At 52.6% G+C, this 22,372-nt stretch overlaps 5 protein-coding genes across 5 annotated transcripts; 4 read left to right on the top strand and 1 right to left on the bottom strand.

The window, feature by feature from the left end:
* Positions 1-220: 220 nt before the first annotated feature.
* Positions 221-15,165, bottom strand: COL26b_007416 (NRPS; the record flags this gene model as incomplete). The annotated part of the gene is made up of 2 exons (XM_053180208.1): positions 221-10,075; positions 10,138-15,165. 2 exons carry the CDS (start codon positions 15,163-15,165, stop codon positions 221-223), a joined length of 14,883 nt encoding a protein of 4,960 aa, XP_053035817.1.
* A 1,731-nt stretch (positions 15,166-16,896) lies between these two features.
* Positions 16,897-17,621, top strand: COL26b_007415 (uncharacterized protein; the record flags this gene model as incomplete). Its single annotated transcript, XM_053180207.1, has 3 exons — positions 16,897-16,914; positions 16,981-17,561; positions 17,606-17,621. 3 exons carry the CDS (start codon positions 16,897-16,899, stop codon positions 17,619-17,621), a joined length of 615 nt encoding a protein of 204 aa, XP_053035816.1.
* Positions 17,622-18,405: 784 nt separating this feature from the next.
* Positions 18,406-19,524, top strand: COL26b_007414 (uncharacterized protein; the record flags this gene model as incomplete). Its single annotated transcript, XM_053180206.1, has 2 exons — positions 18,406-18,642; positions 18,709-19,524. 2 exons carry the CDS (start codon positions 18,406-18,408, stop codon positions 19,522-19,524), a joined length of 1,053 nt encoding a protein of 350 aa, XP_053035815.1.
* A 376-nt stretch (positions 19,525-19,900) lies between these two features.
* On the top strand, positions 19,901-20,671 carry COL26b_007413 (putative secondary metabolism biosynthetic enzyme; the record flags this gene model as incomplete). Its single annotated transcript, XM_053180205.1, has 1 exon — positions 19,901-20,671. One exon carries the CDS (start codon positions 19,901-19,903, stop codon positions 20,669-20,671), a length of 771 nt encoding a protein of 256 aa, XP_053035814.1.
* Positions 20,672-21,377: 706 nt separating this feature from the next.
* Positions 21,378-22,215, top strand: COL26b_007412 (putative secondary metabolism biosynthetic enzyme; the record flags this gene model as incomplete). The annotated part of the gene is made up of 2 exons (XM_053180204.1): positions 21,378-21,433; positions 21,486-22,215. The coding sequence occupies 2 exons, from the start codon at positions 21,378-21,380 to the stop codon at positions 22,213-22,215; spliced, it is 786 nt and encodes a 261-aa protein (XP_053035813.1).
* Between the last annotated feature and the right edge of the window lie 157 nt (positions 22,216-22,372).

Raw genomic sequence — 22,372 nt, 5'->3', positions numbered from 1 at the left:
TATGTGTAGGCGAATCTAGCCGCCGGGGGGAACCGATTCGCACAGTGTTTTGTCTTAATCATTGGAAGATGCCAACGCAAATGTTGTCTATTTTCTAGAGACTACAATTGAAAAGAAAAAATGAGTCTATTGAAGGATTGGCTCAATACAAGAAAAAGAAATGAAATCTCATGTTGAAACGTGAGCGCACGCCAATTGACGCCGTGGGATCCCGGTGAAATTAAGCGAGCAGGACTGTCTTGAAATCCTCCAGCAACGAATCGATACTCTCTTTTCGGGCCGCCCGGCTGTCCCAAAAAGCAGTGACTTCGATGTAATTTTCTGTAATGGTGCATTCGACAGAGAAGCCACCAGGAGGGGCCGTAACGACCTCACCTCCTACGAAGCGCATCCCAATGCCCTCGCCTGCGAAAGAAAGTGTGCCGTGTGGGTGGACAGTCAAATCTACAGGAAAACGACAAGCATCCCTTGCATCTTGGCTGGCGCTCTGGACCGTCTTCAATCCAGAAAGTTCATACGGCATGAGTCGGGTGAGTTCGTTCTGGACCTTCTCCGAAACATCGGCGGTTGTGTCTCCACCTTCGAGCCGCACGCGGAGCGGGACCTTGGAAATCGCCGGCCCCACACATTGCTGAATTCCGGGGATGGACGCCGCGCGGCCAGTGACGAGGTATCCAATGGTGACATCGTTAGATTGAGTCAGACGGCTGGTCGCCCGGACCCAAGCTGATGCTATCGTCGCTGTCAAAGTAGCTCCTTCCACTTTTTGTGGCAGCGAAACCTGGTAGTCTGCTCTCATGTCCTTCATAGGATCGCGCACAAACAGGTAGCCGAACAGCGGGGAGTTGCCAGCCCCTGAAAGGTATGATGCCCAGAACGAACGATCGGCAGCCAGATCTCTACTTCCAATGTGTTCAATTAGCTGTTGGAAGGCAAGTCGGGGCTTGACCTGGAGGGCGTCACTCTGGTAAGCCTCATTGACGGCATCCAAGAGAAGTCGCAGTGTCCATGCGTCGTAAAGGGAGTGATGCAGAGTCCAGATGAGATGAGTTGCGACCTTTTCGACGCCTCGAATGATGCTCACCCTGGTCAGGGCATCTCCAAGACCGGTGGAAATCGTTTTGTCGGTCTTGAGGGCGTCGGCCAGGCTCGTCTCCGAGACTTCTCGCCAGTGGATCTTGTCGGAGAGCACAGCCTGGTAGAGTTGTTTCGATTCTTCAAAAAGTCTCGTCCGAAGAATAGGAAACTCAAGTGCGCAGCGATCAATCGCAGAATGCAGCCTCGGCAGGTTGATTGTGCCATCGAGTGCGAAAATGAACTGCACAACGTGAGCGCCAGGAACCTTGATAGAATCCTCCATGAAGAACTCCTGCATATAGGTGCAAGGATAGATGTCCTCGATTCTACTGAGCTCGACGTCGTGCTTGCCGGCGATCTTGATTCTCAGAGCATCATTTACCCTTCGTGATGAGATGGCTGTCTGCAAAAGCTTACTACCTCCTGGCTGGCCACTGGTCTCTGTCTGTTGCATCTTGGAGGCCATTCCAGAAAGTGTCGGGTTTGAGAAGATCTCTGCAACGGCAAGAGAGTAACCTTCCGTTCGCAACAGTGCGACAAGGCGCATGGCGAGGATAGAATCGCCACCCAGGCTGAAGAAGTTGTCTGATGCGCTCACAGACGATACGTCCGAGATCTTCAAGGCAGTGCACCATAGACCGGCTAGTAGCCGTTCGCTTTCGGTCCGCGGCTTTTGGTATGAGTCATCCGCGCTGGTGTATGTGGCGATGGATTTGAAGGTCATTGATGTTACCATGACCTGCATCACTCGTCGATCGAGCTTCCCAGAGGTCTGCACAGGTATCATTGGGAGCGGGATGTAAGCATCAGGGATCATGTGGCCTGGCAGGGTCTCAGACAATCGACCTTTGAGAGCCTTGGACAACTCCTTCATGAAATTGATTAGACCCGTATTGGAACCAGAGTCGCTGGCAGCTTGCTCAAACTTCTCGCCCACTCCAAACACGGCTGCGAGAATCTGTCGATCTTGTTCCCCAGGCTTGAAAACGTCCACAGCAACAGTCAACCAGCTGGGAACATGTTGTCGGATAACTTCTTCAATCTCAGAAAGTTCGACTCTCTGACCGCGAATCTTGACCTGGGAATCTTTCCGAGCGAAGAAGCTCAGAGTGCCATCTGCGTTGTAGTAAACATAATCACCAGTTCTGTAGACTCGGGTGTTTGAAGAATCTCCCGGCAACCACGAAGGGGCGTCGATGAAGGCTGCTTTGGTCGCAACTTCATTTCCGAGATATCCACGGGCCAAGCATGGACCTTCGATGCAAAGCTCTCCGATACCTCCAATGGGAACTAATTCGGAGGACTTAAGTGGGTTGACAACCCAAGCTCTGCATGCAACCGGCCAGCCGACGGTGTTGGGTGGTGTGGTCGGTGTGAGTTCCCCAATGAGTGTAACAATACAAGTCTCTGTTGGGCCATAGCCGGCAACGAGTCGAACCTTCGAGGCCCACCGGTCCACGTCGCTCTGCAAAACTGCTTCACCGCCCATGACCACTGTCTTAAGACTAGGCACTGAGTCGGGATCAATGATCCTGGACAATGAAGTTGTGAACCAGGTGGTGTTGACTTGGAAATCCTGAACGAAGCCAGCCAAATCGTTCATCTTCTGGTGTTCGGATGGAACACAGACGCAACCGCCGTGGATGAGAGCGGCAAAGGCGTCCAGCAACATGACGTCGAAGGTGTATGCGCAAGATTGCAGGAATCTTGTCTCCGCGTTCATGCCCAAATACTTTCCAAGCGCAGATATGGACGAAGAGAGTGTCCTGTGTTCGAGAAGCACACCTTTGGGGATTCCAGTCGTGCCCGAGGTGAAGAGGACATATGCCGGATTGTGTGTTTTAACCGTGGATTGAACAGCGGTCACGCCTTCGCCAAGAGAGGGAACCGTATCTTCGTTAACCAATATAGGCTTGCATCCCAAATCTTGGCATCGACTGGAGTACTCGGACGATGTCAAGATAATGCTGGCGCTGGTTGCTTGGACGAGATGCTGCAGTCTCTGGTTTGGACTCTTGGGGTCAAGTGGCACGAAGTATCCACCCGCCTTCCAGATTGCCATCATTGAAACCATTGCCCATTTGGACTTCTCGAGCAAGAACGGCACTGCTTTCTCTGGTCCGATGCCAAGCTCTTGAAGTTGTTGAGCTAAAGTAGAGGAGACGGTAATGAGTTCCGTGTACGTCATAGAACCGTCCCAGGCATCGATTGCGATATTGTTCGGGCATTGCTTCGCTTGTTGCTCGATCAAATCATGAATGCAGGAGTCAACGACAGCCGGAGTCTTCTTCCTAGTGATGAGATCGATTTTGGACACGTGCGCCGCTGATAGTCCTGACAAGTCCTGAACTAAGGTACTGGGAGTAGCCGAAATGAGGTTGCGTAGGAGAGTGGAAAAGGTTGAGAGAACGAACGATGCATGCGCATCTCCCACCATTTCAGGGTCGTAACTCAGTGTCACTGACACATGATCGTTATCTGACGATAACTGGCAGTCAAGGACGAGCGCCTGCGGGAAGAACTTTGGTGATGCCACCGGCCCTTGTCTAAGTGTAGGCACCTTGTTGGTTCCGTTGTTGAGCGAAGGGGGTTGAACGACAAGGATGCTGCCAAACTCGCAACTCTGGTGGCACTCCTTGCTGACACGGGCAATGCCCTGGAGACCTAGCTGACAGAAACGAGACTCCGCCACGGCATCTCTTTGAACATCCGCAAGGAAATTGGAAATACTCGAGCTATAGTCAATCTTGATGCGTGTTGGGACAGTTGCAATCGTGGGTCCTGCGATGGCCTCTATGTCCGAGATGTCGGTAGTCTCTCTTCCCGTAACAATTGCACCGAACACAGTGTCAGGGCTTGCGACGTAGTGTGAAATGGTAAGCGACCATGCAGCTCGCACAGCTGTGGCCATGGTAACCGCAGAGCCCAAGCTTTGAGATTTGGGGAGCGAAACTGCTTCTTCAAGGAAGGCGGTTGCCAGCGGCTGATGTTTAGGATCGTGAGGCGGGCGAGGGAACGGAAGTGCCTCAAGACCAGACATTCTTTGCTTCCAGTATGACTCTGCCTCTGCAGGATCTTGATCGATCAAGTGGCGCATGAAAAGCCTGAACGGGACTGTTCGAACCGAGTCTGAATTGGCGGAATCTCCGGTGAAATAGCTTTCGAGGAACTGTCGAATCAAGCCTAGGGACCAACCATCATAAACGGAGTGGTGCGCGCTAAAGACCACCTTGACGATTCCGGACGTGTGGGTAGGAACGACTGCGAGATGAACCATCGGCTTGCCATATCCGTGCAATTCTTGGACCTGGTGGACAAAGCTCTCAATATCTGTGGCTTCATGCCAGATGGGATCTTGTCGAACGACGACTTGAAGCGAGCCAAACTCATGACTTAGAACAATTCTGGTGCGGAGGAGCTCGAACCTCTCGAACGTCATTTTCCATGCTTCTTGAAGACGGGGTAATTCCGCGTCTGAGATTTCCATGGTGTCTGCGGAAATGTATGCACCGGAGTTTCGTGCTGTTACTGCCATGAGACCCTCTTGAAGAGGTGTGCAGGGGTAGATGTCCTCAACTTCATCCTTGTTAATCCCATAGAGGGGAAGAACGCTCGAAAGGATCGTAGCAAGCTGTGATGCTGATAAGAGCTCGAAGGCCTTCGGCATAGGCTTCTCCTGATTAATCCCAACTGCAATACGAGATGCCATTTCAGTCAAGACTGGGGAAGAGAAAATGTCTTCAAACATGAGACGATGCTTTGACGATCGGGCAAGACCGGCGAGCCTGATCGCTGTAATGGAGTTGCCACCCAACGCAAAGAAATGATCCCCTGCGCTGATGTTCTCAGCGTCAAGCTTCAAGACTTGAGCCCACCACTCTTGAAGAAGCTTTTCGTTGCCGAAAAGCTCCTTTCGCTCGCCCTTGGCTGCGGCGACGGGGAATAGGAGACCCTTGGCAGAGAGTTCGGTGATACATGCCCTCACGAAGAAACGGTCGCGCTTGCTGGAAGCAGTTGTCGGCAGTCGTTCGACAGCAATATAAGCTGAAGGAACCATGTATTCAGGCAAGAGGTTTCGAAGTTGTTGTTGTAAATCGGTAGCCATTTGAAACAATTCTGGCCTTGTAAGATCCATCATCGACGCACATCCAATGTCAGATACTCTGTCCTCGTATGAGATGTTCATGACAAGGAGTGCTGCCAAGAATGGCTGGTTGCGGTTATTGGGTGAATCAGAGAGCTCAACGCCAATGTGCTTGAAATTCGGGTTCTTTGACATGATCTTTCTGATGTTTTCTTCAATCTCACCGACTTCAATGCGCTGGCCGCGTAGCTTGACTTGGCCGTCGCGTCTCCCAACAAAGGTTATTGTACCGTCTGCATTGTACCGAACCAGATCTCCAGTATGGTAGATGCGCCGTCTAGCCCCTGCTGGCAAACATCGTGGATCTGTCTCGAAAGAAGCATTCGTTCTCTCCGGATCTCCCAAATAACCTCTGGCAAGGGTTGGACCCTCAATGCAAAGCTCTCCGACGGCTCCGATGGGGGCCAAAGTCTGCGTGAAAGGGCTGATCACCCATGTGGCTGTACCGACAGGAATTCCGATGTTGGAGCTGCTGTCTGTGGGCGTGACTTTACGACCAGTGGCCATGACACAGGCTTCTGTCGGACCATACGCGTTGACAAAGGATACCCCAGGCTGGCTTAACCAAGCTTCGATATCAGAGGGTGCCAGTGGCTCACCTCCAACCATGACGAGCTTGAGGGTGGGGACCTTGGCTGGCACAAGGAGTCTGGTGACAGAAGGTGTAGAGATGAGAGCATTGACCCGCTCCCTGGTGATATATCCGCTGAGGTCATTCATTCTCTCCGACTCGGAAGGCGCGCAGACACATCCACCTGAGGTAAGCGTGATGAAGATCTCGAAGATCATGGCGTCGAACGTGTAGCTACTGAACTGCAGCATTCGGATGTGAGGCCCGAAGCCGAAGGTTGTGGATTGAGCAGCGATTGCGGAAGCCCAGGCAAGGTGATCAATGACAACACCTTTTGGTTTGCCTGTGCTACCGGATGTGAAAAGAAGATACGCTGCTTCTGCAGGAGTGACTGGAACATTTGATGGTGGCTGAGCTGTCCGAGCTGGTTGGAAATCGCCAAAGGGCAAGACTTTGCATTTCAGGCTGCCCGATAGAGATGAAATCCTGTCTGGAGACGCGAGTACAAGCTTGACATTGGCCTCATCGAGGAGGGCTTGGAGGCGGGCTGGGGGATGGTCCGGGTTGAGCGGCAAGAATGCGCCACCGGCTTTGAGGACGGCTATCATGGCAGGGACTGCTCTTGCTGACTTGTCTAAACAAAGCCCAACGAATTCGCCGGTCTTCACAAGGTTTGTCGAGATGATCTGCCCGGCTATCTGATTTGCCCATAGATCCAACTCAGCGTACGAAAGGGATGCATCATGAGAGACAACAGCCGGGCTATCTGGTTGTGCCTGGACCTGCTTCTCGATGAGATGATGCACACATGCCTCGACTGGATTGATGTTGTTGCTGTTCCACGTTTCTATGAGAGAAGCGTCTTCTCGTGAGATGGTCATGACATCACCCACGACAGCCGAAGCACTGGCGTTGCAGATGCCTTGAAGAATGTGGTTGAAATGATGCATGACAATATTCACCATGTCCAAATCGATGCAATCAGGGTCAAATCTGACGTCGATTGACAGCTCCTTCTCGCTTGGCATGAACTCGACTGCGAGGGGATATGTGTAAGACTCTGTCATATCCAACGGAACAGGAGTGATATTAATATCCTCGAAAGGCAGTCGAAGAGCGGCGTCTGGATGTACAACCATCAGGGAGGCGAAGTCGTAGGCCTCTTGTGCGGCTGAGCTTACAGCTTGGATGTCGGAAAGACCCAGATGTTGATGCGAGATGCTCTCGATAGCGACCCGTTGTACGCGATCTAGGAAATCAGCGAGAGACTCGTCTCCTCGCACTGCGAATTGCCTTGGCACGGTCACAATGGTTGGTCCGACTAGTTGCTCGATACTTGGAAGAGGGAAGTCCCTTCCGGATAGGGTGCAGCCGTAAGTTGCTGTTGAGTCTGCCGAGTACTGCGCGTTGACAAGAGCCCATGCGGCGTTGATCAAAGTTGCCGGAGTAACATTGCGATCCGAGGTTGACGCAGCGGGTAGAGGGAACCTGAAGCTGGTACCAGCGCGGGCGACAGGTTTATGCGACACGGGGATCAGTGGGAAAGATACACCTTGCCTTTCGACGATCGCCTCTCTCCAGTATTCTTCAGATGGCTCTTTTGGTGTGGCCCGCAGCTTTGCAACTAGTGCCTGGAACTGGGGTGCCGGATCTCTAGGCTCGCCGCGGTAATGCTGTAGAACCGTATCCCAGATCAACTTCGTGGACCATCCGTCGTATATGGCATGATGAGCATTGAAGACGAAGTATCGATCATTGCCCTCCTCGACGAGGCCCAGTCGTAAAAGTGGCGTGCCGTAGCCGAAAGCCTGGTGCCTTTGCTGGGTCATGTAATCGTTCAGGAGACCGACGTGCTTGGTGACAGGAATGCTGTCTTTCGTGATGACAAGTAGGGCTCCCTGTGGTTTCAACACAATGCGACTTCGCAGCACAGAATGGTCTTTGGTTGTCATCTCCCAAGCTCTCTGGAAGCGCTCCTCGTCAATATCGGTCGGGAGCTTGTATGGGGCGTGCAGCACATATGTTTGTGCTGATGACTGGCGGGCAGATAACGCCATAAGAGCTTCTTGTATGGGGACGCAGGGCACAACGTCCTCGACGGCCTCCGGGGAAACGCCGCACTCTTGAGATATCTCGTCAACCAGGCGAGGCACCGACTCGTATTCTCCGAGTAGAGCAAAAGGTTCGATTGTGACTTCTCCGTCAGTTACAGCAACTCTGTCCATCACGTTGGCCATGTCTGCCAGTACGGGATTTGAAAAGATGTCGGCAACGGAAATGCCGAGACCACTGCGTCGCGCTTCAGACCGCAGAGCCATAGCTGCGACCGAGTCGCCTCCAAGCCTGAAGAAGTTATCGTAAATTCCAACGGAACTCACACGAAGAACCTTCTTCCACATCTCCGCAAGTTGACATTCTTCAGGCGTTCTTCCTGTCTCCTTGGCACTAGACGTGAAAGAGACAAGCTCATCTCTGGAGAGCTGACTTGTTACTCGTTGAAGAGCACGTCTGTCAAGTTTGCCGGCAGTAGTGATGGGCAGGACCCTCAGAGGGATGAAGACATGCGGACTCATATACCGTGGAAGGGACGACGCTGTCTCATAAATCTGTTTGACGAGATCTTGAAACTTCTCGAGAGCTGAAGGTTCGGTCGCAATGATATCGTCCGGGTCCTCTGGCGTCGTATCATCATTACCGACGTGAATAAAGGCGGCCAAAAGGTCCTGCTCGCCAGCTCCAGACCGCTTGAGTAGATCGACAACGACAGGGCCGGCAGTTGGCGGTATGCTGCTCCGGAGAGAGTGTTCGATCTCACCAATCTCGACACGTTGACCATTGATCTTCAATTGTGTGTCTTTTCGGCCGATGAAGTTAATGGTTCCGTCTGAGTTGTATCTGACAAGATCTCCAGTCTTGTAAAGACGGTTGGTCCTAGGATGGGGGCCATTCTTAAGCCATGAAGGAGCATCGATAAATACCTCCGCTGTCTTTTCTGGTCTCTTAAGATACCCACGAGCGAGGATTGGCCCTTCGATCAGTAGCTCTCCGGCAGATCCGATGGGCCGCAGTCGTTCATGGTCATTCTCATCAACAACCCAGGTGACACACCGATAGCCACGGCCGATGTTGGAAGCATTCGTCTCACGAGTGACGTCCTTGTTGACGACGCAAGCAACACTGCACTCGCTGGGGCCATAGATGTTGAGCAGTTTCAATCGATCAACCCAGGCGTCAACCTGAGATGCAGGTAGCGGTTCGCCGGCCATAAGAAGCACAGTCAGCGTCGGTACAGTGTCGGGATCAACAAGGGAGGCAAAAGATGGTGTCCAGCCAGCCCATGTCGCTCGGCTCTTGGCGATGAAGTTCGAGATTTCCATGCTTCTGTCCTCTTCCGAAGGAATGCAGATACATCCTCCGACGAGGAGCGTCGTCAAAATGTCGCCGACACTGGCATCGAAACTGTATGCGGAGAACTGCAAGGTCCTAGACTCTGGGCCGACTTCGATCGCCCACGCGTGATCTCGGAAGCCAGTGCAATAGGCTCTGTGGGATGTGATGGATCCTTTTGGCGCGCCTGTGGTTCCGGATGTGAATACCACGTACATAGCGTTGTCTGGAGTGACCTCTGGGCAGACCGGCAGACCCGGGTCTGTGGATGGTAACCCATATGCAAGATTTGACTCGATGACAAGGGCCTTCTCTTTGATTGCCTCAAACTTGGGTTCAGTAAGAGGTGAACAAAGTAAAACCTCGGTCTCGACTTCCTCAGCAATTGAAAGAACACGAGCATCCGGATGTGTTGGGTCGAGCATCACAAAACATGCGCCTGCACGTAAAACCGCCAGCATGGCGACGACGGCCCACTTCGATTTCTCGAAGCAAAGAGGCACGATTTTCTCGGGGCCAATACCAAGGCTCTTGAGATGGTGAGCGAGATTCCTGGAAAGATCATCCAGTTCACGGTATGACAGTGATCCATCCCAGCTGAAGATGGCCTCTTTCTCAGGGTGATCCCGCATTGTTCTCTCCACGAAGTGATGAACGCATTCCTCGACCGGAGCTATGCATGTCTCGTTCCACTTCCACAGTTGTTGGAGGTCGTGAGAACTGAGCGCAGGAATCTCATCTGGGGTCCTTGAAGGATCTCTCAATATCTCCGTGAGAATATGGTTGACGGTTGAGGCGATGTTGTTCGCGTGACCTTCGCTGACAAGGGACGTGCGATAGTGGATGGAGATCTGAGTTGCGTCTTCTCCAGTCTCTACAATGAGAGCAAGTTCAAACTGTGATTGCGTCAGCTACCTACGTGGTCAAAAGTCTGTGACAAATGGCAAGAATTATTTACCTCTGTTGGATCCTTAATCGACTTCTCTTCGAAGACCAGACTTGACCCTTGTTGGGCCCTCTTGTCCAGCAGGGGCATGAATGATATACCCGCGTTGAACAACGCGCCGCCAGTGATACCGACGGCGTTCTGGATCTCAGCCAACGAGCTGGCTTGATGCGCTGCGCCGTTGATGGAGTCTTGTTGCAGCTTCCTTAGGAGGGCGAGAAAGGATTGGGGGTCCGTGAAGTCAATATAGCAAAGAAGCATAGAGATAAAGGGGCCGATAGCTCCCTCGATGTCGGCGATAGGGGCGTCTCGTCCCGAAGCGAGGTAGCCAGTGACGGCTTGGCTGCTGTTGGTGTAAACACGAAGCACGAGCAGCCACACCAGTTGAATGAGAACCGGGAAAGTGACCTCAAGCTCCGCGATCCTGTCTTGCAGCTGCTTGTGCGAGATTCCGAGCGGAACATGTACAGCCTTTTGCTCGCTTTCGCCATTCGTGACGTCAAGAAGAGGCGGGAATACGCAAGCTTCGGCCCCAGTCAAATACTGCTTCCAGTATGCGATGCTCTCCTCCCTCAGCTTTGGATCTCGGATGTAGCGAATGAAGCTAGCATATGGTGAACTCCAGTTCGCGGCGAGGCTTCCGTCATAAGCTCGTGACAGGTCACGCAGTAAAGGAGCAATAGACATGCCGTCAAAGACGATATGATTGATCTCAAATCTCACGAATGAGCGCCCGTCGTCGGCAGAGCATATCAGTAGCCTGTGAAGAGGTTCTGTTCGACTCAATCCTCTTGGCTTCTCTGGGTAATCAGCCAGCATCTTGAGGGCTTCATCGGCGTTCTTTGCCCGAAGAAGCTTGCATTGAGGAGCATACTTCCTGAGGACAACTTGATCGAGCATGCCAACCGTAGCTGGCGTCTCTATGAAGACCGTCCTGAGAGCTGCATGACGGGATACAAGGCTGCTCCACGCTTGTTGGAGACGACTCAGATCAAGCTTAGCTCCAGTAGAAGAGGTTACTTCCCATATGATGTCAACTTCATACACCCCTTCAGCTCGAGATTGACTCAAGGCCAGTGACTCTTGCATTGGCGAGCAAGGATATACATCTTCAACATCTTCCAAAGTACTTACACCCGGAATCTGCTTGATCGTGCGCTTCAGAGTGTCCAGCTCGGAATACCCAAGGTCGAATTGGTCTAGATCACTCAAAGTGAACTGCCTCGGGGAAGATCTCAACGTGCTGACGATCTCTTCGACGGCTGCGGGTATGCTAGCTAGCCACGTCTCAATCTTGCTTTGATGTTTCAGCCTGGAATTCCATGCGAAGGTAAACTGGAGGCGGTCTTCCAGAACGCTAGCGGCGATCTCAAATAGGGAAAAGCGCTGAAGCTCTGGGCTGATGTCTTCCAATGCTTCGCCAGCTGTCCAGGATTCTTGTCGGAGTAAAGAGCCTTCCTTCTCCAGAAGCTGATATCGCCCCTCGTAATTAAAGAGAACTTCCGCTGGGAGGTGGTTCTGGAAGGCATCATGGCCTTCAGTTGTAAGGAAAGAGGCGCTAAAGTAGTCGAAGCCGTTGTTGGGGGTTCGCTTCCTGGCATCCTTGACTTTCATAACTAGGTCTATGGTGTCCCCGAAGTCGCTTGCATGAATGGGGTACACCGTGGTGAACCAGCCGATCGTCCGCGAGAGGTCCATCTGGTCATCCCAGGCCTCTCTTCCGTGAGCCTCTGTGAACACTGCTGGAGGGCGCCTTTCACGAAAGGCTTTGCCGAACGATTGCAACAGAGCGGCGATGAGGATGTCCACTGGCTCTGTCTGCAGAGCATGGTGGCAGTTGACCAAAACATCATTGGTGATATCCGGGCTGATGGAGAAGCGCTTTTCACGCACGTCGGCGTAGATGTTTTGTTGTCTCTCTATGCCCCAGAACGAGAAGTCAGAGGCAGGCACAAGCTCTGGCAACACGCGACTGATCGTCAATGTGTTGGCATACTCTCTCTGCTGGTTAGCCCAAGCGAGAAACGGGAAGGAGTTGCTGAACGTCGGTTGGGCTTCTGTGAGAGCCGATTCGAGCTCTTCAAGGATGACTCTCCAAGACACAAGGTCCACAACCAGATGATGAATTACAAGGAAGAGATATTGGGCACCACTGTCCTCAAACATGTTGACGCGGACCAAGGGTCCCTTCTCCGCTGACAATGATGCACGAGAAGTAAGCATCAGTTTAGCCCGAAAATCGGAGGTTGTGGTTGGGTGATACACAAACTGATAGGACTGATCGGTGTTCTCGGTGATGTGTTGAACCCACTCCCCTGTCGGCGCTTGTTCGAATCGGGCTCTCAGCATTGGATGTCTCGCTACGAGGCTGGCAATAGCCTTCTCAACGACCTGGGCCTCTCTTGGTTGCTCAATCCTGACAAAAACACTTTGATGGAAATGATCTCGTGTGTTGCGAGACGTCGAGATCTTGAAGAAGAGTTGTTGAATGGGGGATAATGGAAACCGTTGACCCGCATCAATCACCGGAAGGGGCTGATGGGTTCTAAGTTCTCCGATCTTTGACGCTGTCTCCCTCAAGGATGAAGACGTCAGGAGATCCTTCACCCGTAACGACTTGTTGGCAAGTCTGAGTGTGGATATAACCTGCATGCTGGTGATAGAATCTCCGCCAAGGGCGAAGAAGGATCTGTCAAGATTCACCTTGTGAAGAGGGATGTTGAGAACATCACTGCAAGCTCGCTGCAACATTGCCTCGGCCGGCGTGATATCGGCAGTATTTGTAGTTGTCTTTTCGCCGAGGAGATGGTGCGAGCTTTGCTGCGCAACGGCTTCCAACTTGTCTAACAGAGAAGGCCGATCCAGCTTGCCAGTAGAAGTGTATGGTAATGAAGAAGTCTGAAGCCACACAGAGGGTACCATGTAAGGAGCGACAGCTTGCAGCAGCAGCGGCTTTGCCTTGGATACGAAGTCAACCTCACAAGGGCGGAAGTAACTGCCATGTCCGTTGGTAACACCAGGCGAGCTCTCTCCGACCACAACTGCTGTGAGACGTCCAGCTAAAGGTCCGTCCCTGGGGAAGAATACGGCGGATTCCGTTATTGAAGTATACCTGCGCAAGTGATGCTCAATATCCGAGAGCTCCACACGTTGACCTCCGAGCTTGATCTGAGTGTCTGCGCGTCCGAGGCACTCCAAGGATCCGTCAGTGGAGTAGCGTGCCAAGTCACCAGTCTTGTAGAATCTCCTGTGAGCTGTCGCATCGGGTATGTCAAGTTGTGCCCAGTTCGGGTTGGAGATGAAGCTTTCGGCTGTCTTCCGAGGATCATTCAGATACCCGATGGCTAGGACTGGGCCCTCGACAATAAGTTCGCCAACGGCGCCGATGGGTGAAAGCTGATCTCTGCCAGGATCAACAATCCAAGTTCTCATGTTCAGGCCGTGACCGATAGAACTGGCTCGCCCTGTGATGGGTCCCCGAGTTGTAGTTGCCAAGAATGTCGCTTCTGCTGGGCCGTAGCCATTGTAGACGCGGACTCCTGCATCAACCCACGGCTGGATATCTGAGTCCCTCACCAATTCGCCACCCAATATTAATGTCTTCATGGCAGGAATTGTCTTCGGATCCAGCAAGCGTGCGACAGTTGGCGTCAGGATTCCCCATGTTGTGCGCACATCTTGGAGATAAGCCTGCAAGCGATCGAGCCGATCAGATTCGGAAGGTACGCAGATACAAGCTCCTGCAAGGAGTCCAGTGGCCATGTCGGCGATACTCATGTCGAAAGTGTAGGAACAGAATTGCAGAATTCTCGAGTCGCCTGTGACCTCCAGATTCTTGATGATGTCCAAAGCGGTCGTGTAGATGATCGAGTGAGAGAGCACAATTCCTTTCGGGGTACCAGTACTTCCCGACGTGAAAATGACGAAAGCAGTGTCCTCCGGATGCACTCGCGGCCAGATGTGTCTGTCATCGTGGAAGCCATTAGAAGTGGCGGCGTGGTTAGGGACTTGTATGACTGCTAGGCCGAGTTCACTGAGAGTTGTTGCTGTAGATGCACCCGCAAGTGCATGAGTCGCGCCTGTTGCTCTGATGATTTGTTGTACACGATTAGCAGGAGCTCTCTGGTCCAGAAAGACGCATGCTGCTCCAGCTTTGAGAACTGCCAACCACGAAACAACAGCCCACAATGACTTATCGAAACTCAAAAGCACCAAAGATCCAGGAACTACTCCATGCCGAATCAACTGCTTCCCAAGCAGGTTCGACGTATCCTCCAAAGCCTTGAAAGTCAAGCGTCCGTCCCATGCGTCTACCGCTGCAGCATCTGGTCTCTCTCTGGCAACTTGAGTGATGGCCTCATGGAGAAGGCGCTCCGAATACGAGAGTGCCACGCCGTTCCACTGACGTATCTGGTATTGATCTCTCTGGCTAAGTTGTAGGTTGCGGATGAGTTTGTTGCCCGAGTGGACCAGCTCGCGTATGAGATGACTCAACGTGGATGCCACATTTTGAGCCTCATTTGGGGACATGAAAGACAGACGGAACAACAAGCGGCACTCAGGACCCATAGCTTCGTCGTAGGATCCTTCCACCGCTAGCTGATATTCATGTGGCAGTGTAAAATGAGAGGTCGTGACTCCATTTGCCCTTGCAAATCCGTTGACATGAGAGGACTGAGATGTAAATCTAATCACCGTGTTGTAAGAAGCGTCCTGTGAGCCATTGGTAACGATCCCATTGGTATGAGTGCCGTTCACTCCGTTACGAGTTGGAGCGATGGCCAGTTGATTGACCACATCGCGGAGAGTATGGTGATGGTCAACGATGTATGTCTTGCTAGCAGTTTTGCCATCTTCGTCCGTTGAGGCAAATGAGATATGATCCTGGCCGGTGTACAAATACAGTACCAAGCACCATGCAGCGTTCAGAACTGAGCCTGCCGGGATGCCGGATTGCTTGAGATCTTCAATGTCGATGTCGACATATGCTGTCTCCTTGGATTCTGGCTGTGCACCAGCAAAGGCCGGTAAGTTGCACATCGTCGGTCTTTCGGCCGGCTTCAAGGTGCGGATCTTCGTTGTGAGAACCCCTGGCGGTTGGGGTGTCGTTGTCAATCGGTGTCGTCTTGACTACTTGCATGCATCGAAAAATCGGCCAAAATCGTTTGACACCTTTCCTACAGCTGTTCCGCATGCACTACACCCAACTACAATATTCCCCGTACTCTGCCAACTGGCCCTTCCCCAGACAGTTACCAGGGCCCCCTGGCACTGAATCTGTTCGCATCGTCCAGGTGAGGTAATCTCAACACTTCGTGTGTGGTCATATTTGGTTTAGCGCTGACCTCAGCATGACCGGACTGGACATTCGTCGGCACGGTCCCCGCGGTGGCCCTCCGGCCGGCTTCCGGCGGAAAACCCGGTCGCCGGCGGGATTGGCTGCCGGGAGGTCGGCCGGAGCCCGTCACAGGCCCGTTTCAGGGTCCATTGACAATCAGTCGCCTGTACATGGGGATTGGTCGCAGTATGTTCTTCTCAACACAGCGCTAAGTCACCCATATGCTCCGTTGATAGTGGTCTTTGAGGCGCATCTATAGCAGATTCAGTGATTCTAGCGATCGAAGCTGCAAAATTGTCGCCCTACCTTAGTATGGCTTCAGAACCAGACCCGTCGGCCGCAGTCGAAGACTCGCACTCACTCTCTGCATCTCAAGATGTCTCGCAACAGGAGAAAGATGATGAACAATCATTCCCTCCTATGGTACCGCGGGTGCTCATGGTCACCGCCCTTGGGTTGTCGCTGTTGATCGCTGCTCTTGTAAGTATTAGGAGGCATGAAAAAGAGATTAATCGCTAATGATACGTGTAGGATGCCACAATGGTCGCAACAATTGTCCCTACATTATCAGAAGAGTTTCAATCTGTCAAAGACGTAGGATGGTACGGGTCTGTGTAGTAAGTCACGGTTGACGACCTATTCATCGGTGGATGGCTTACCTTGGGCATAGTTTGTTGGTAACTGGTGCAACCCAGCCAACATTTGGAAAACTCTACGCCACATTCTCAAGCAAAGCAGTATTCCTTGCGTCGCTGCTGTTGCTGGAAGGTGGTTCTTTAGTATGTGCTCTGGCACGCAATTCCGGGAGCTTCATCGCCGGAAGGGCGATTGCGGGTCTCGGCAGCGCCGGTTGCATCTCCGGCGCTTTAATGTGAGTAGCAGACGGAGAGGACTTTTTTTTCCGGATTCAGTTGCTGACCCAAGGATGAAGCATCACGGCCCTTGTTGTGCCTCTGCAGCAGCGGCCGATGTTCACAGGCATCCTTGGATCCCTTGAAGGCGTCGCTGTTGTACTGGGACCAATCATTGGCGGCGCGATTGCCAGTCACATTGGATGGAGATGGTGCTTCTGGGTAAATCTCCCTATTGGGGGCGTGCTGTTCATCGTCCTTGTCGTTCTGTTCAAGCCGCCGCAAACCCCAGGCCAGCAGGCGCCATTGAAAGACAGAATGAAGGGGGTCGACTTCATCGGCGGGACGGGCTTAGTGGGAAGTATCACCTGCCTCCTTCTCGCGCTTGAATGGGGATCAACGCTGTACAATTGGAGCGACGCCAGACTGATCGGGCTCCTTGTGGTGTTTGGGGTCTCGTTCATATCGGTTGCTGTTCACCAGCACTGGCTGAAGGAAAAAGCCACGTTCCCGACGCGACTGTTGAGAAACAGGTCCTTCGCTTCATCTCTGTGGTACGGATTTGCGTTATCGAGTGCGCAAATGGTTGTTCTCTACTATGTGAGTTACATCCCAACAGCAGCAGCATCACCTTTGCGTTCGTGCGTTCTAACGTGGTCGCTGCAGATTCCAGTATGGTTCCAGGCCATCCAGGGCGTTTCTGCCCGCGAGTCGGGTGTCCGACTGTTGCCGATGGTCCTGGCCCTAATTTTCTCCGGCGTGTCTGCGGGGATTGGGGCGTCCATTGTTGGATACCTTCCGCCATTCATGATCGCTGGAACAATATTTGCTTCCATTGGAGCCGGCATGCTTTACACCTTCCAGCCCGATATTGAGAGTGCTAAATGGATCGGCTACCAGATCTTGTTTGGTCTCGGCACCGGCGCTGGGGTCCAGCAGTCCATTGTTGGGGTTCAGGTCGCCCTCGACCCCTCCGACGTCCCCTACGGCACGTCTGCCATCATCTTAGTGAACACTGTTGGGGGCTCCATCTTCATCAGTGTGGCCCAGAACATCTTCATCACCAGGATTGAACGTCTCACGCAGCTGATCCCATCCGTGGACCGTGACACGCTCTTGAATCGTTTCGGGTTCCTTAGAGAGTCGCTCACACCAGAGCAGCTCACAATTGCGCTTCGAGAGTACAACAGCGGCATCAAAAACATATTCTTGCTAGTCATCATTTTAGCCTGTCTGAGCACCTTTGGGTGGGTTCTCATCAAGTGGATTCCACTAAGACCACCAAAACCAGCGCCGAGTTCAACTGAAGAAAACTCATCAAATGAGGGGGCGAAAACAACAACAGAAGTCATTTCTCAGCCAGCATCATGAGGAGCATCATTTCCAAACCGAAGACAGCGTATATAATATGTAATATGTATCAAAGATTTTGAATGCAATATCAAGAAGAACAAAACATCAAGAAAATGTTCATGCTCACTATTGTCCACCATGTACCCCGACCTCACAGTGCTACGACTACCGACAACCTTAGGCTTCGTACTGACTCAAGGTGCGCTGTGCCCCGCGGACCGCGGTTCGAATGGTGGTGCCTGGCCTGGAACAGTCTGCCTGTGGCTGGGGAATGACATCACTTAGACCCCAACGAAAACGGGTTTCTCAGCTGGGCATTTTGCAGCCTATCGGAGCACTCAATCGAGTGGAATCTCCGGTCCACCAGGCTATTGAATTTCACTAAGACTAGATTCCACTTGCCTTTGCTTTACCGACATTACATTGGTCCAACCTCTGCTAAGCGAGCCTCTCTTCTAACATTGACGAACCAGATTGATTCAACAGGGATACTATGGAATCCCACTTTCATGAGACTCAACGGCTCGCCCGGGGCATCGTATTTGGGAAATCCCCCTGACCGCCTTTTCCCCTGAACAGCTGACTCATCGTGCCACGTGTAGAGGGGTTCTGAGGCTTCCACCGGCGGTGAGTTTGCGCCTGACTTGACCGAGGCATGTCCCGTCATTCCATTGCAAACCTTCACTGAGCGTCAATTGGTCGTTGCCTCATCAACCTCCCGGTCGAGGAAAGAGCACAATGTTGCGCAAACGGGCGACAGAGGCTCTGCCTTGGTCGTCTTCTCAACCCGTAGGACTCGGGGCGACGTTGCGCGCGAGGGCCATCGAGGCCTTCAAGGCCGCGAAGCCGGTGCTCCTGCGGGCCCTTGAACAGGCCCAGCGCTGGGCTGCAAAGAACAAGGGCAAGGCGTGCCTTGCCGCCCTTGCAGCAGCTGCCTTCTGTCTCAACTTCAAAAGATTGCCCTTCGTCTGGCACGTAAGTCATCTCAGCGGCAGATCATTCCCCTCACCGAAATAGCGCATCAGTCTGACATGGTCTCAGTTGCGTGTCTTCTACAACATTTGGTTCCCGAGAAAGCGTTACTTTGACTCCCGGCCAGGCTCCATTTTCAGGCCGGTTGTCACTCCTTCTCGTGTGGCCCTGCTTGAGACCGACTACAACTTGCATAAGTCTAACAGCACCTACTTCTCTGACCTTGATGTTGCCAGAACGGATCTCCTTGCCGCCCTGCGGTCTCAGGCCATCCGCGGCGGACTGTACAAGGAGTACAAGGAGGGCGTCCAAGTGCTTCTCGCCGGCACCTCTTGCAACTTCAAGAAGGAAATCAAGATCGGTGTAGCTTTCGACATGCACAGCAGAATTCTCTCCTGGGACCGCAAGTGGATTTACGTCATTACTCACTTTGCCGAGAAGCGAAAGAAGTCAGTGAACGGCAAGGCCCCTTCTCGTTCGCCCAGCGTCTATGCGACAGCGATCTCGAAGTGTGTCGTCAAGGCCGGCCGCCTGACGGTGCCGCCAGAGAAGTTCTTCCAGGCAGCGGGAGTACTCCGCACTGAGGTCCCCAACTTGAACTGGGTCGACGGAAACACTTCCTCCGAGTCGTTGAGCAAGTCCAAGAAGGAAAAGAAGTCAAAAGACAAGGACTCTAAGAAGAGGGACAAGGGAGAGAAGTCCTCCAGGAGACACGGAGATTCCACCTCGTCACTGCCTACGGTCCCGGCCCCGCCCCCGCCGGTGGCCGGCGGCGGATGGACATGGGAACGTGTGGAGGAGGAGCGCGCCCGGGCCTTGAAGGTCGCCGAGGGCTTCGCGAACGGATTGGATGCAGCTCACGAAGAATTCCGCATTTTGGGATGAAGATACAGAGAATACAATGAGTAAACGTACACGCGATAGATGAAGACCAATAGATGAACACAGAAACATGATGAGGCTCCGAGGCTGTAACCAAGTGACATGGGACGGAACAGATGAGACGCTGACGTGATAAGTGGCTTGATACACCAAAACTCTCTCTTCTGCGGCGCAGCAGCGGGCTCTTGGTTCACGTGCTCGTCTCTTCCCCCGCCCTGATCCTTCCAATCCTCTTACACGGAAATGCAGCTTGATTTCAGCGCAGCTTGCTTTTCTTTCCTCCTATCTCATCCGCGCCAGCTTGAACCTAGTTCCATATCCAAGTTCCCCAGCCTTGTTCATTTAATCTCCGAGAAAAGTCGTCCATCACAGTTGTATCATGACGAACACCGTCTACGTGATCACCGGCACCAACAAGGGCATCGGCCTGGGCATGGTGAAGGCCCTGATCGCTCGCCCTTCCACAACCGTCGTCGCTTCAGTGCGCAGTGAAGCTGCCGCCGCCTCTCTGAAATCGGGCGTTGCCGAAGTCACCAAAGGCTCTGGTAGCGAGTTGCATGTCATGCTGCTCGACCTCTCCTCGGCGCCGTCTCCTGCCGCTGTGCGTGAAGCTTTCACAGTAGCTACCGCTGGCACCGTGGATCGCATCGACATTTTGGTCAGCAACGCAGCTGCTCCTTTCCCCATGCTTCCTATATCTACAACCCCAGCCGAGGACTTCCGCAAAGCATTCGAGATCAACACTATTGCTCCGTTGATGGTGTTCCAAGGTCTCTGGCCACTGATGGACAAGCCCCGCACCGAGACCGATGTCCCCGCCAAGTTCATCGGTGTCACCTCCTCTGTCGGATCCATTGAAACGCAAGAGCCGGTCCCCGGGGGTGCTTATGGCCCCAGCAAAGCAGCTTTGAATCACATCACCAAGTCGCTGCACGCCCAACACAAGAATCTGGTCGCTGTCGCCCTTCATCCTGGGTGGGTCCAGACAGACATGGGCAATTATGCAGCGAACGCATGGAATTACGCTGCCGGACCCCCGGACACAATCGACAGCAGTGTCAGTGGCTGTCTCCAAGTCATTGACGGAGCGAGCCGAGAGACTACGTCGGGGAAGTTCGTCACCCAGACTGGCCAGGTTGTCCCTTGGTAGACATAAATCATTAAATATTACTTCTTTGCCCTGTTCTACCACAGTAGCCATCATTGTCTTATCCATACTTATCATCAATGAGAAGAACTTTGAGCTAAAATAACTCCATTCTGGATGCCTACTTCTCACGTCTACCTTGAATCCACTTCATCTTGCACATACTCAATGCTGGGTACTATCTGCTAAGGCGGATGATCATTAAGTGTTTATTTACACATTATCAAAGCGAAATACCTCAACCTCGATGTGAATCTCCAGAATTGCCGACAGAGCAACTCTTCGATTCGTCCCTACCGAATAATGGTTGGCGAAATCACTCGGGGCCGAAGACGGAGCCGATGAGGGCCCATGCGCTGCACCTATTCCATGATGATTCAAGACGACAACTACTGACTCAGGCTTACTCTATCTCACGTCATGGCCTTCAGAGGCCATTGTACTCTCACTGATATCTCGTACACTGAGTCAGACGGAAATAGGGACGGGATTATGTGTCGACAGCTCACAATGTGATCATCTGTCGGAATACCCATTTGCTGCAATGCCTCGATCGGAGCATAGGGACACGCCGGTCACCTTTCTCACTGAATGCCGACAACTCGTGTAAGCCGAGCAACGGACACGCAGCCGACCACACCTCCGTTCCCAGAAGCCATACCTGTGGGTCTTATACCGTCTATTGTTCAACATCCCGAACACCGAAACCATGTCGGAGTTATTCCAGCTGACAGGGAAAAATATTATCATCACAGGAGCTGCTGGGTACGCCATGATCTATTCAAGAAAACAAGATTAGACTTCTGATATTAGATAGGAGTATTGGTACTCAAATAGCAATTCTGTTCGCCAAGTCTGGAGCGAACCTGTTGCTGTCCGACGTGTCAAACAAAGCCCTTGAAGACCTGCGGCAAAATGTGGAACGTCACGGACCGCATCCCGGACGAATTGACTACAAGACATGCGATGTGTCTAACGAAGATGACGTTGCGGCTCTGGTCCAGTACTTAGACCAACACGGCGGCGTCGATGTCATGCTCAATAATGCTGGCGTCTTCCCCCACGAAGATGGCGATGCGCTTGAAGTAACTGAGAAGGCTTGGGATCTCACCTATCAAGTCAATGTCAAGGGTACTTGGCATGGGTGTAAACACGCCGTCTTGAGCATGCGGAAGCACGGCAAGGTCCGGGGAAGTGTGATCAACACATCTTCGGTTGTCGGCTTGATTGGTTCTGCAACAGCTCAACTAGCCTATACCACCAGCAAGGGTGCCATCATTGCCATGACGCGAGAGCTCGCCATAGTTCATGCGAGAGAAGGCATCAGGTTCAATACGTTGTGCCCGGGACCGCTGAACACCCCTCTCATGCAAGATTACCTGGGTACGAATGTGGAGAGGAGAGCACGCAGGGAAGTTCACTTGCCCCAAGGAAGGTTTGGCGAACCTATCGAGCAAGCATCTGCGGCGCTATTTCTTGCCAGCGATGCGAGCTCATTTGTCAATGCTCAGGAGCTTGTGGTAGATGGGGGATTAACCAAGGTTTGACTCCACGTTCCCAAATCCATGACAGCGACCCAGAAACTGACGCTGAAGACAGGCATACGTAACTCCTGAAGGCCCGGCACACGAGAGTATCAAGAATTTTGAAACCAAGTAGAGATCGTGTAGCGGCTGAGCAACGCTAATACGTAGTGAGTGAGGG

Source organism: Colletotrichum chrysophilum (assembly GCF_026319265.1).
Source record: "Colletotrichum chrysophilum strain AFK26 chromosome Unknown scaffold_60, whole genome shotgun sequence".
Lineage (NCBI taxonomy): Eukaryota > Fungi > Ascomycota > Sordariomycetes > Glomerellales > Glomerellaceae > Colletotrichum > Colletotrichum chrysophilum.
Note: the sequence above shows the minus strand (reverse complement) of the source record. Positions and strands in the feature narration are given on the sequence as shown.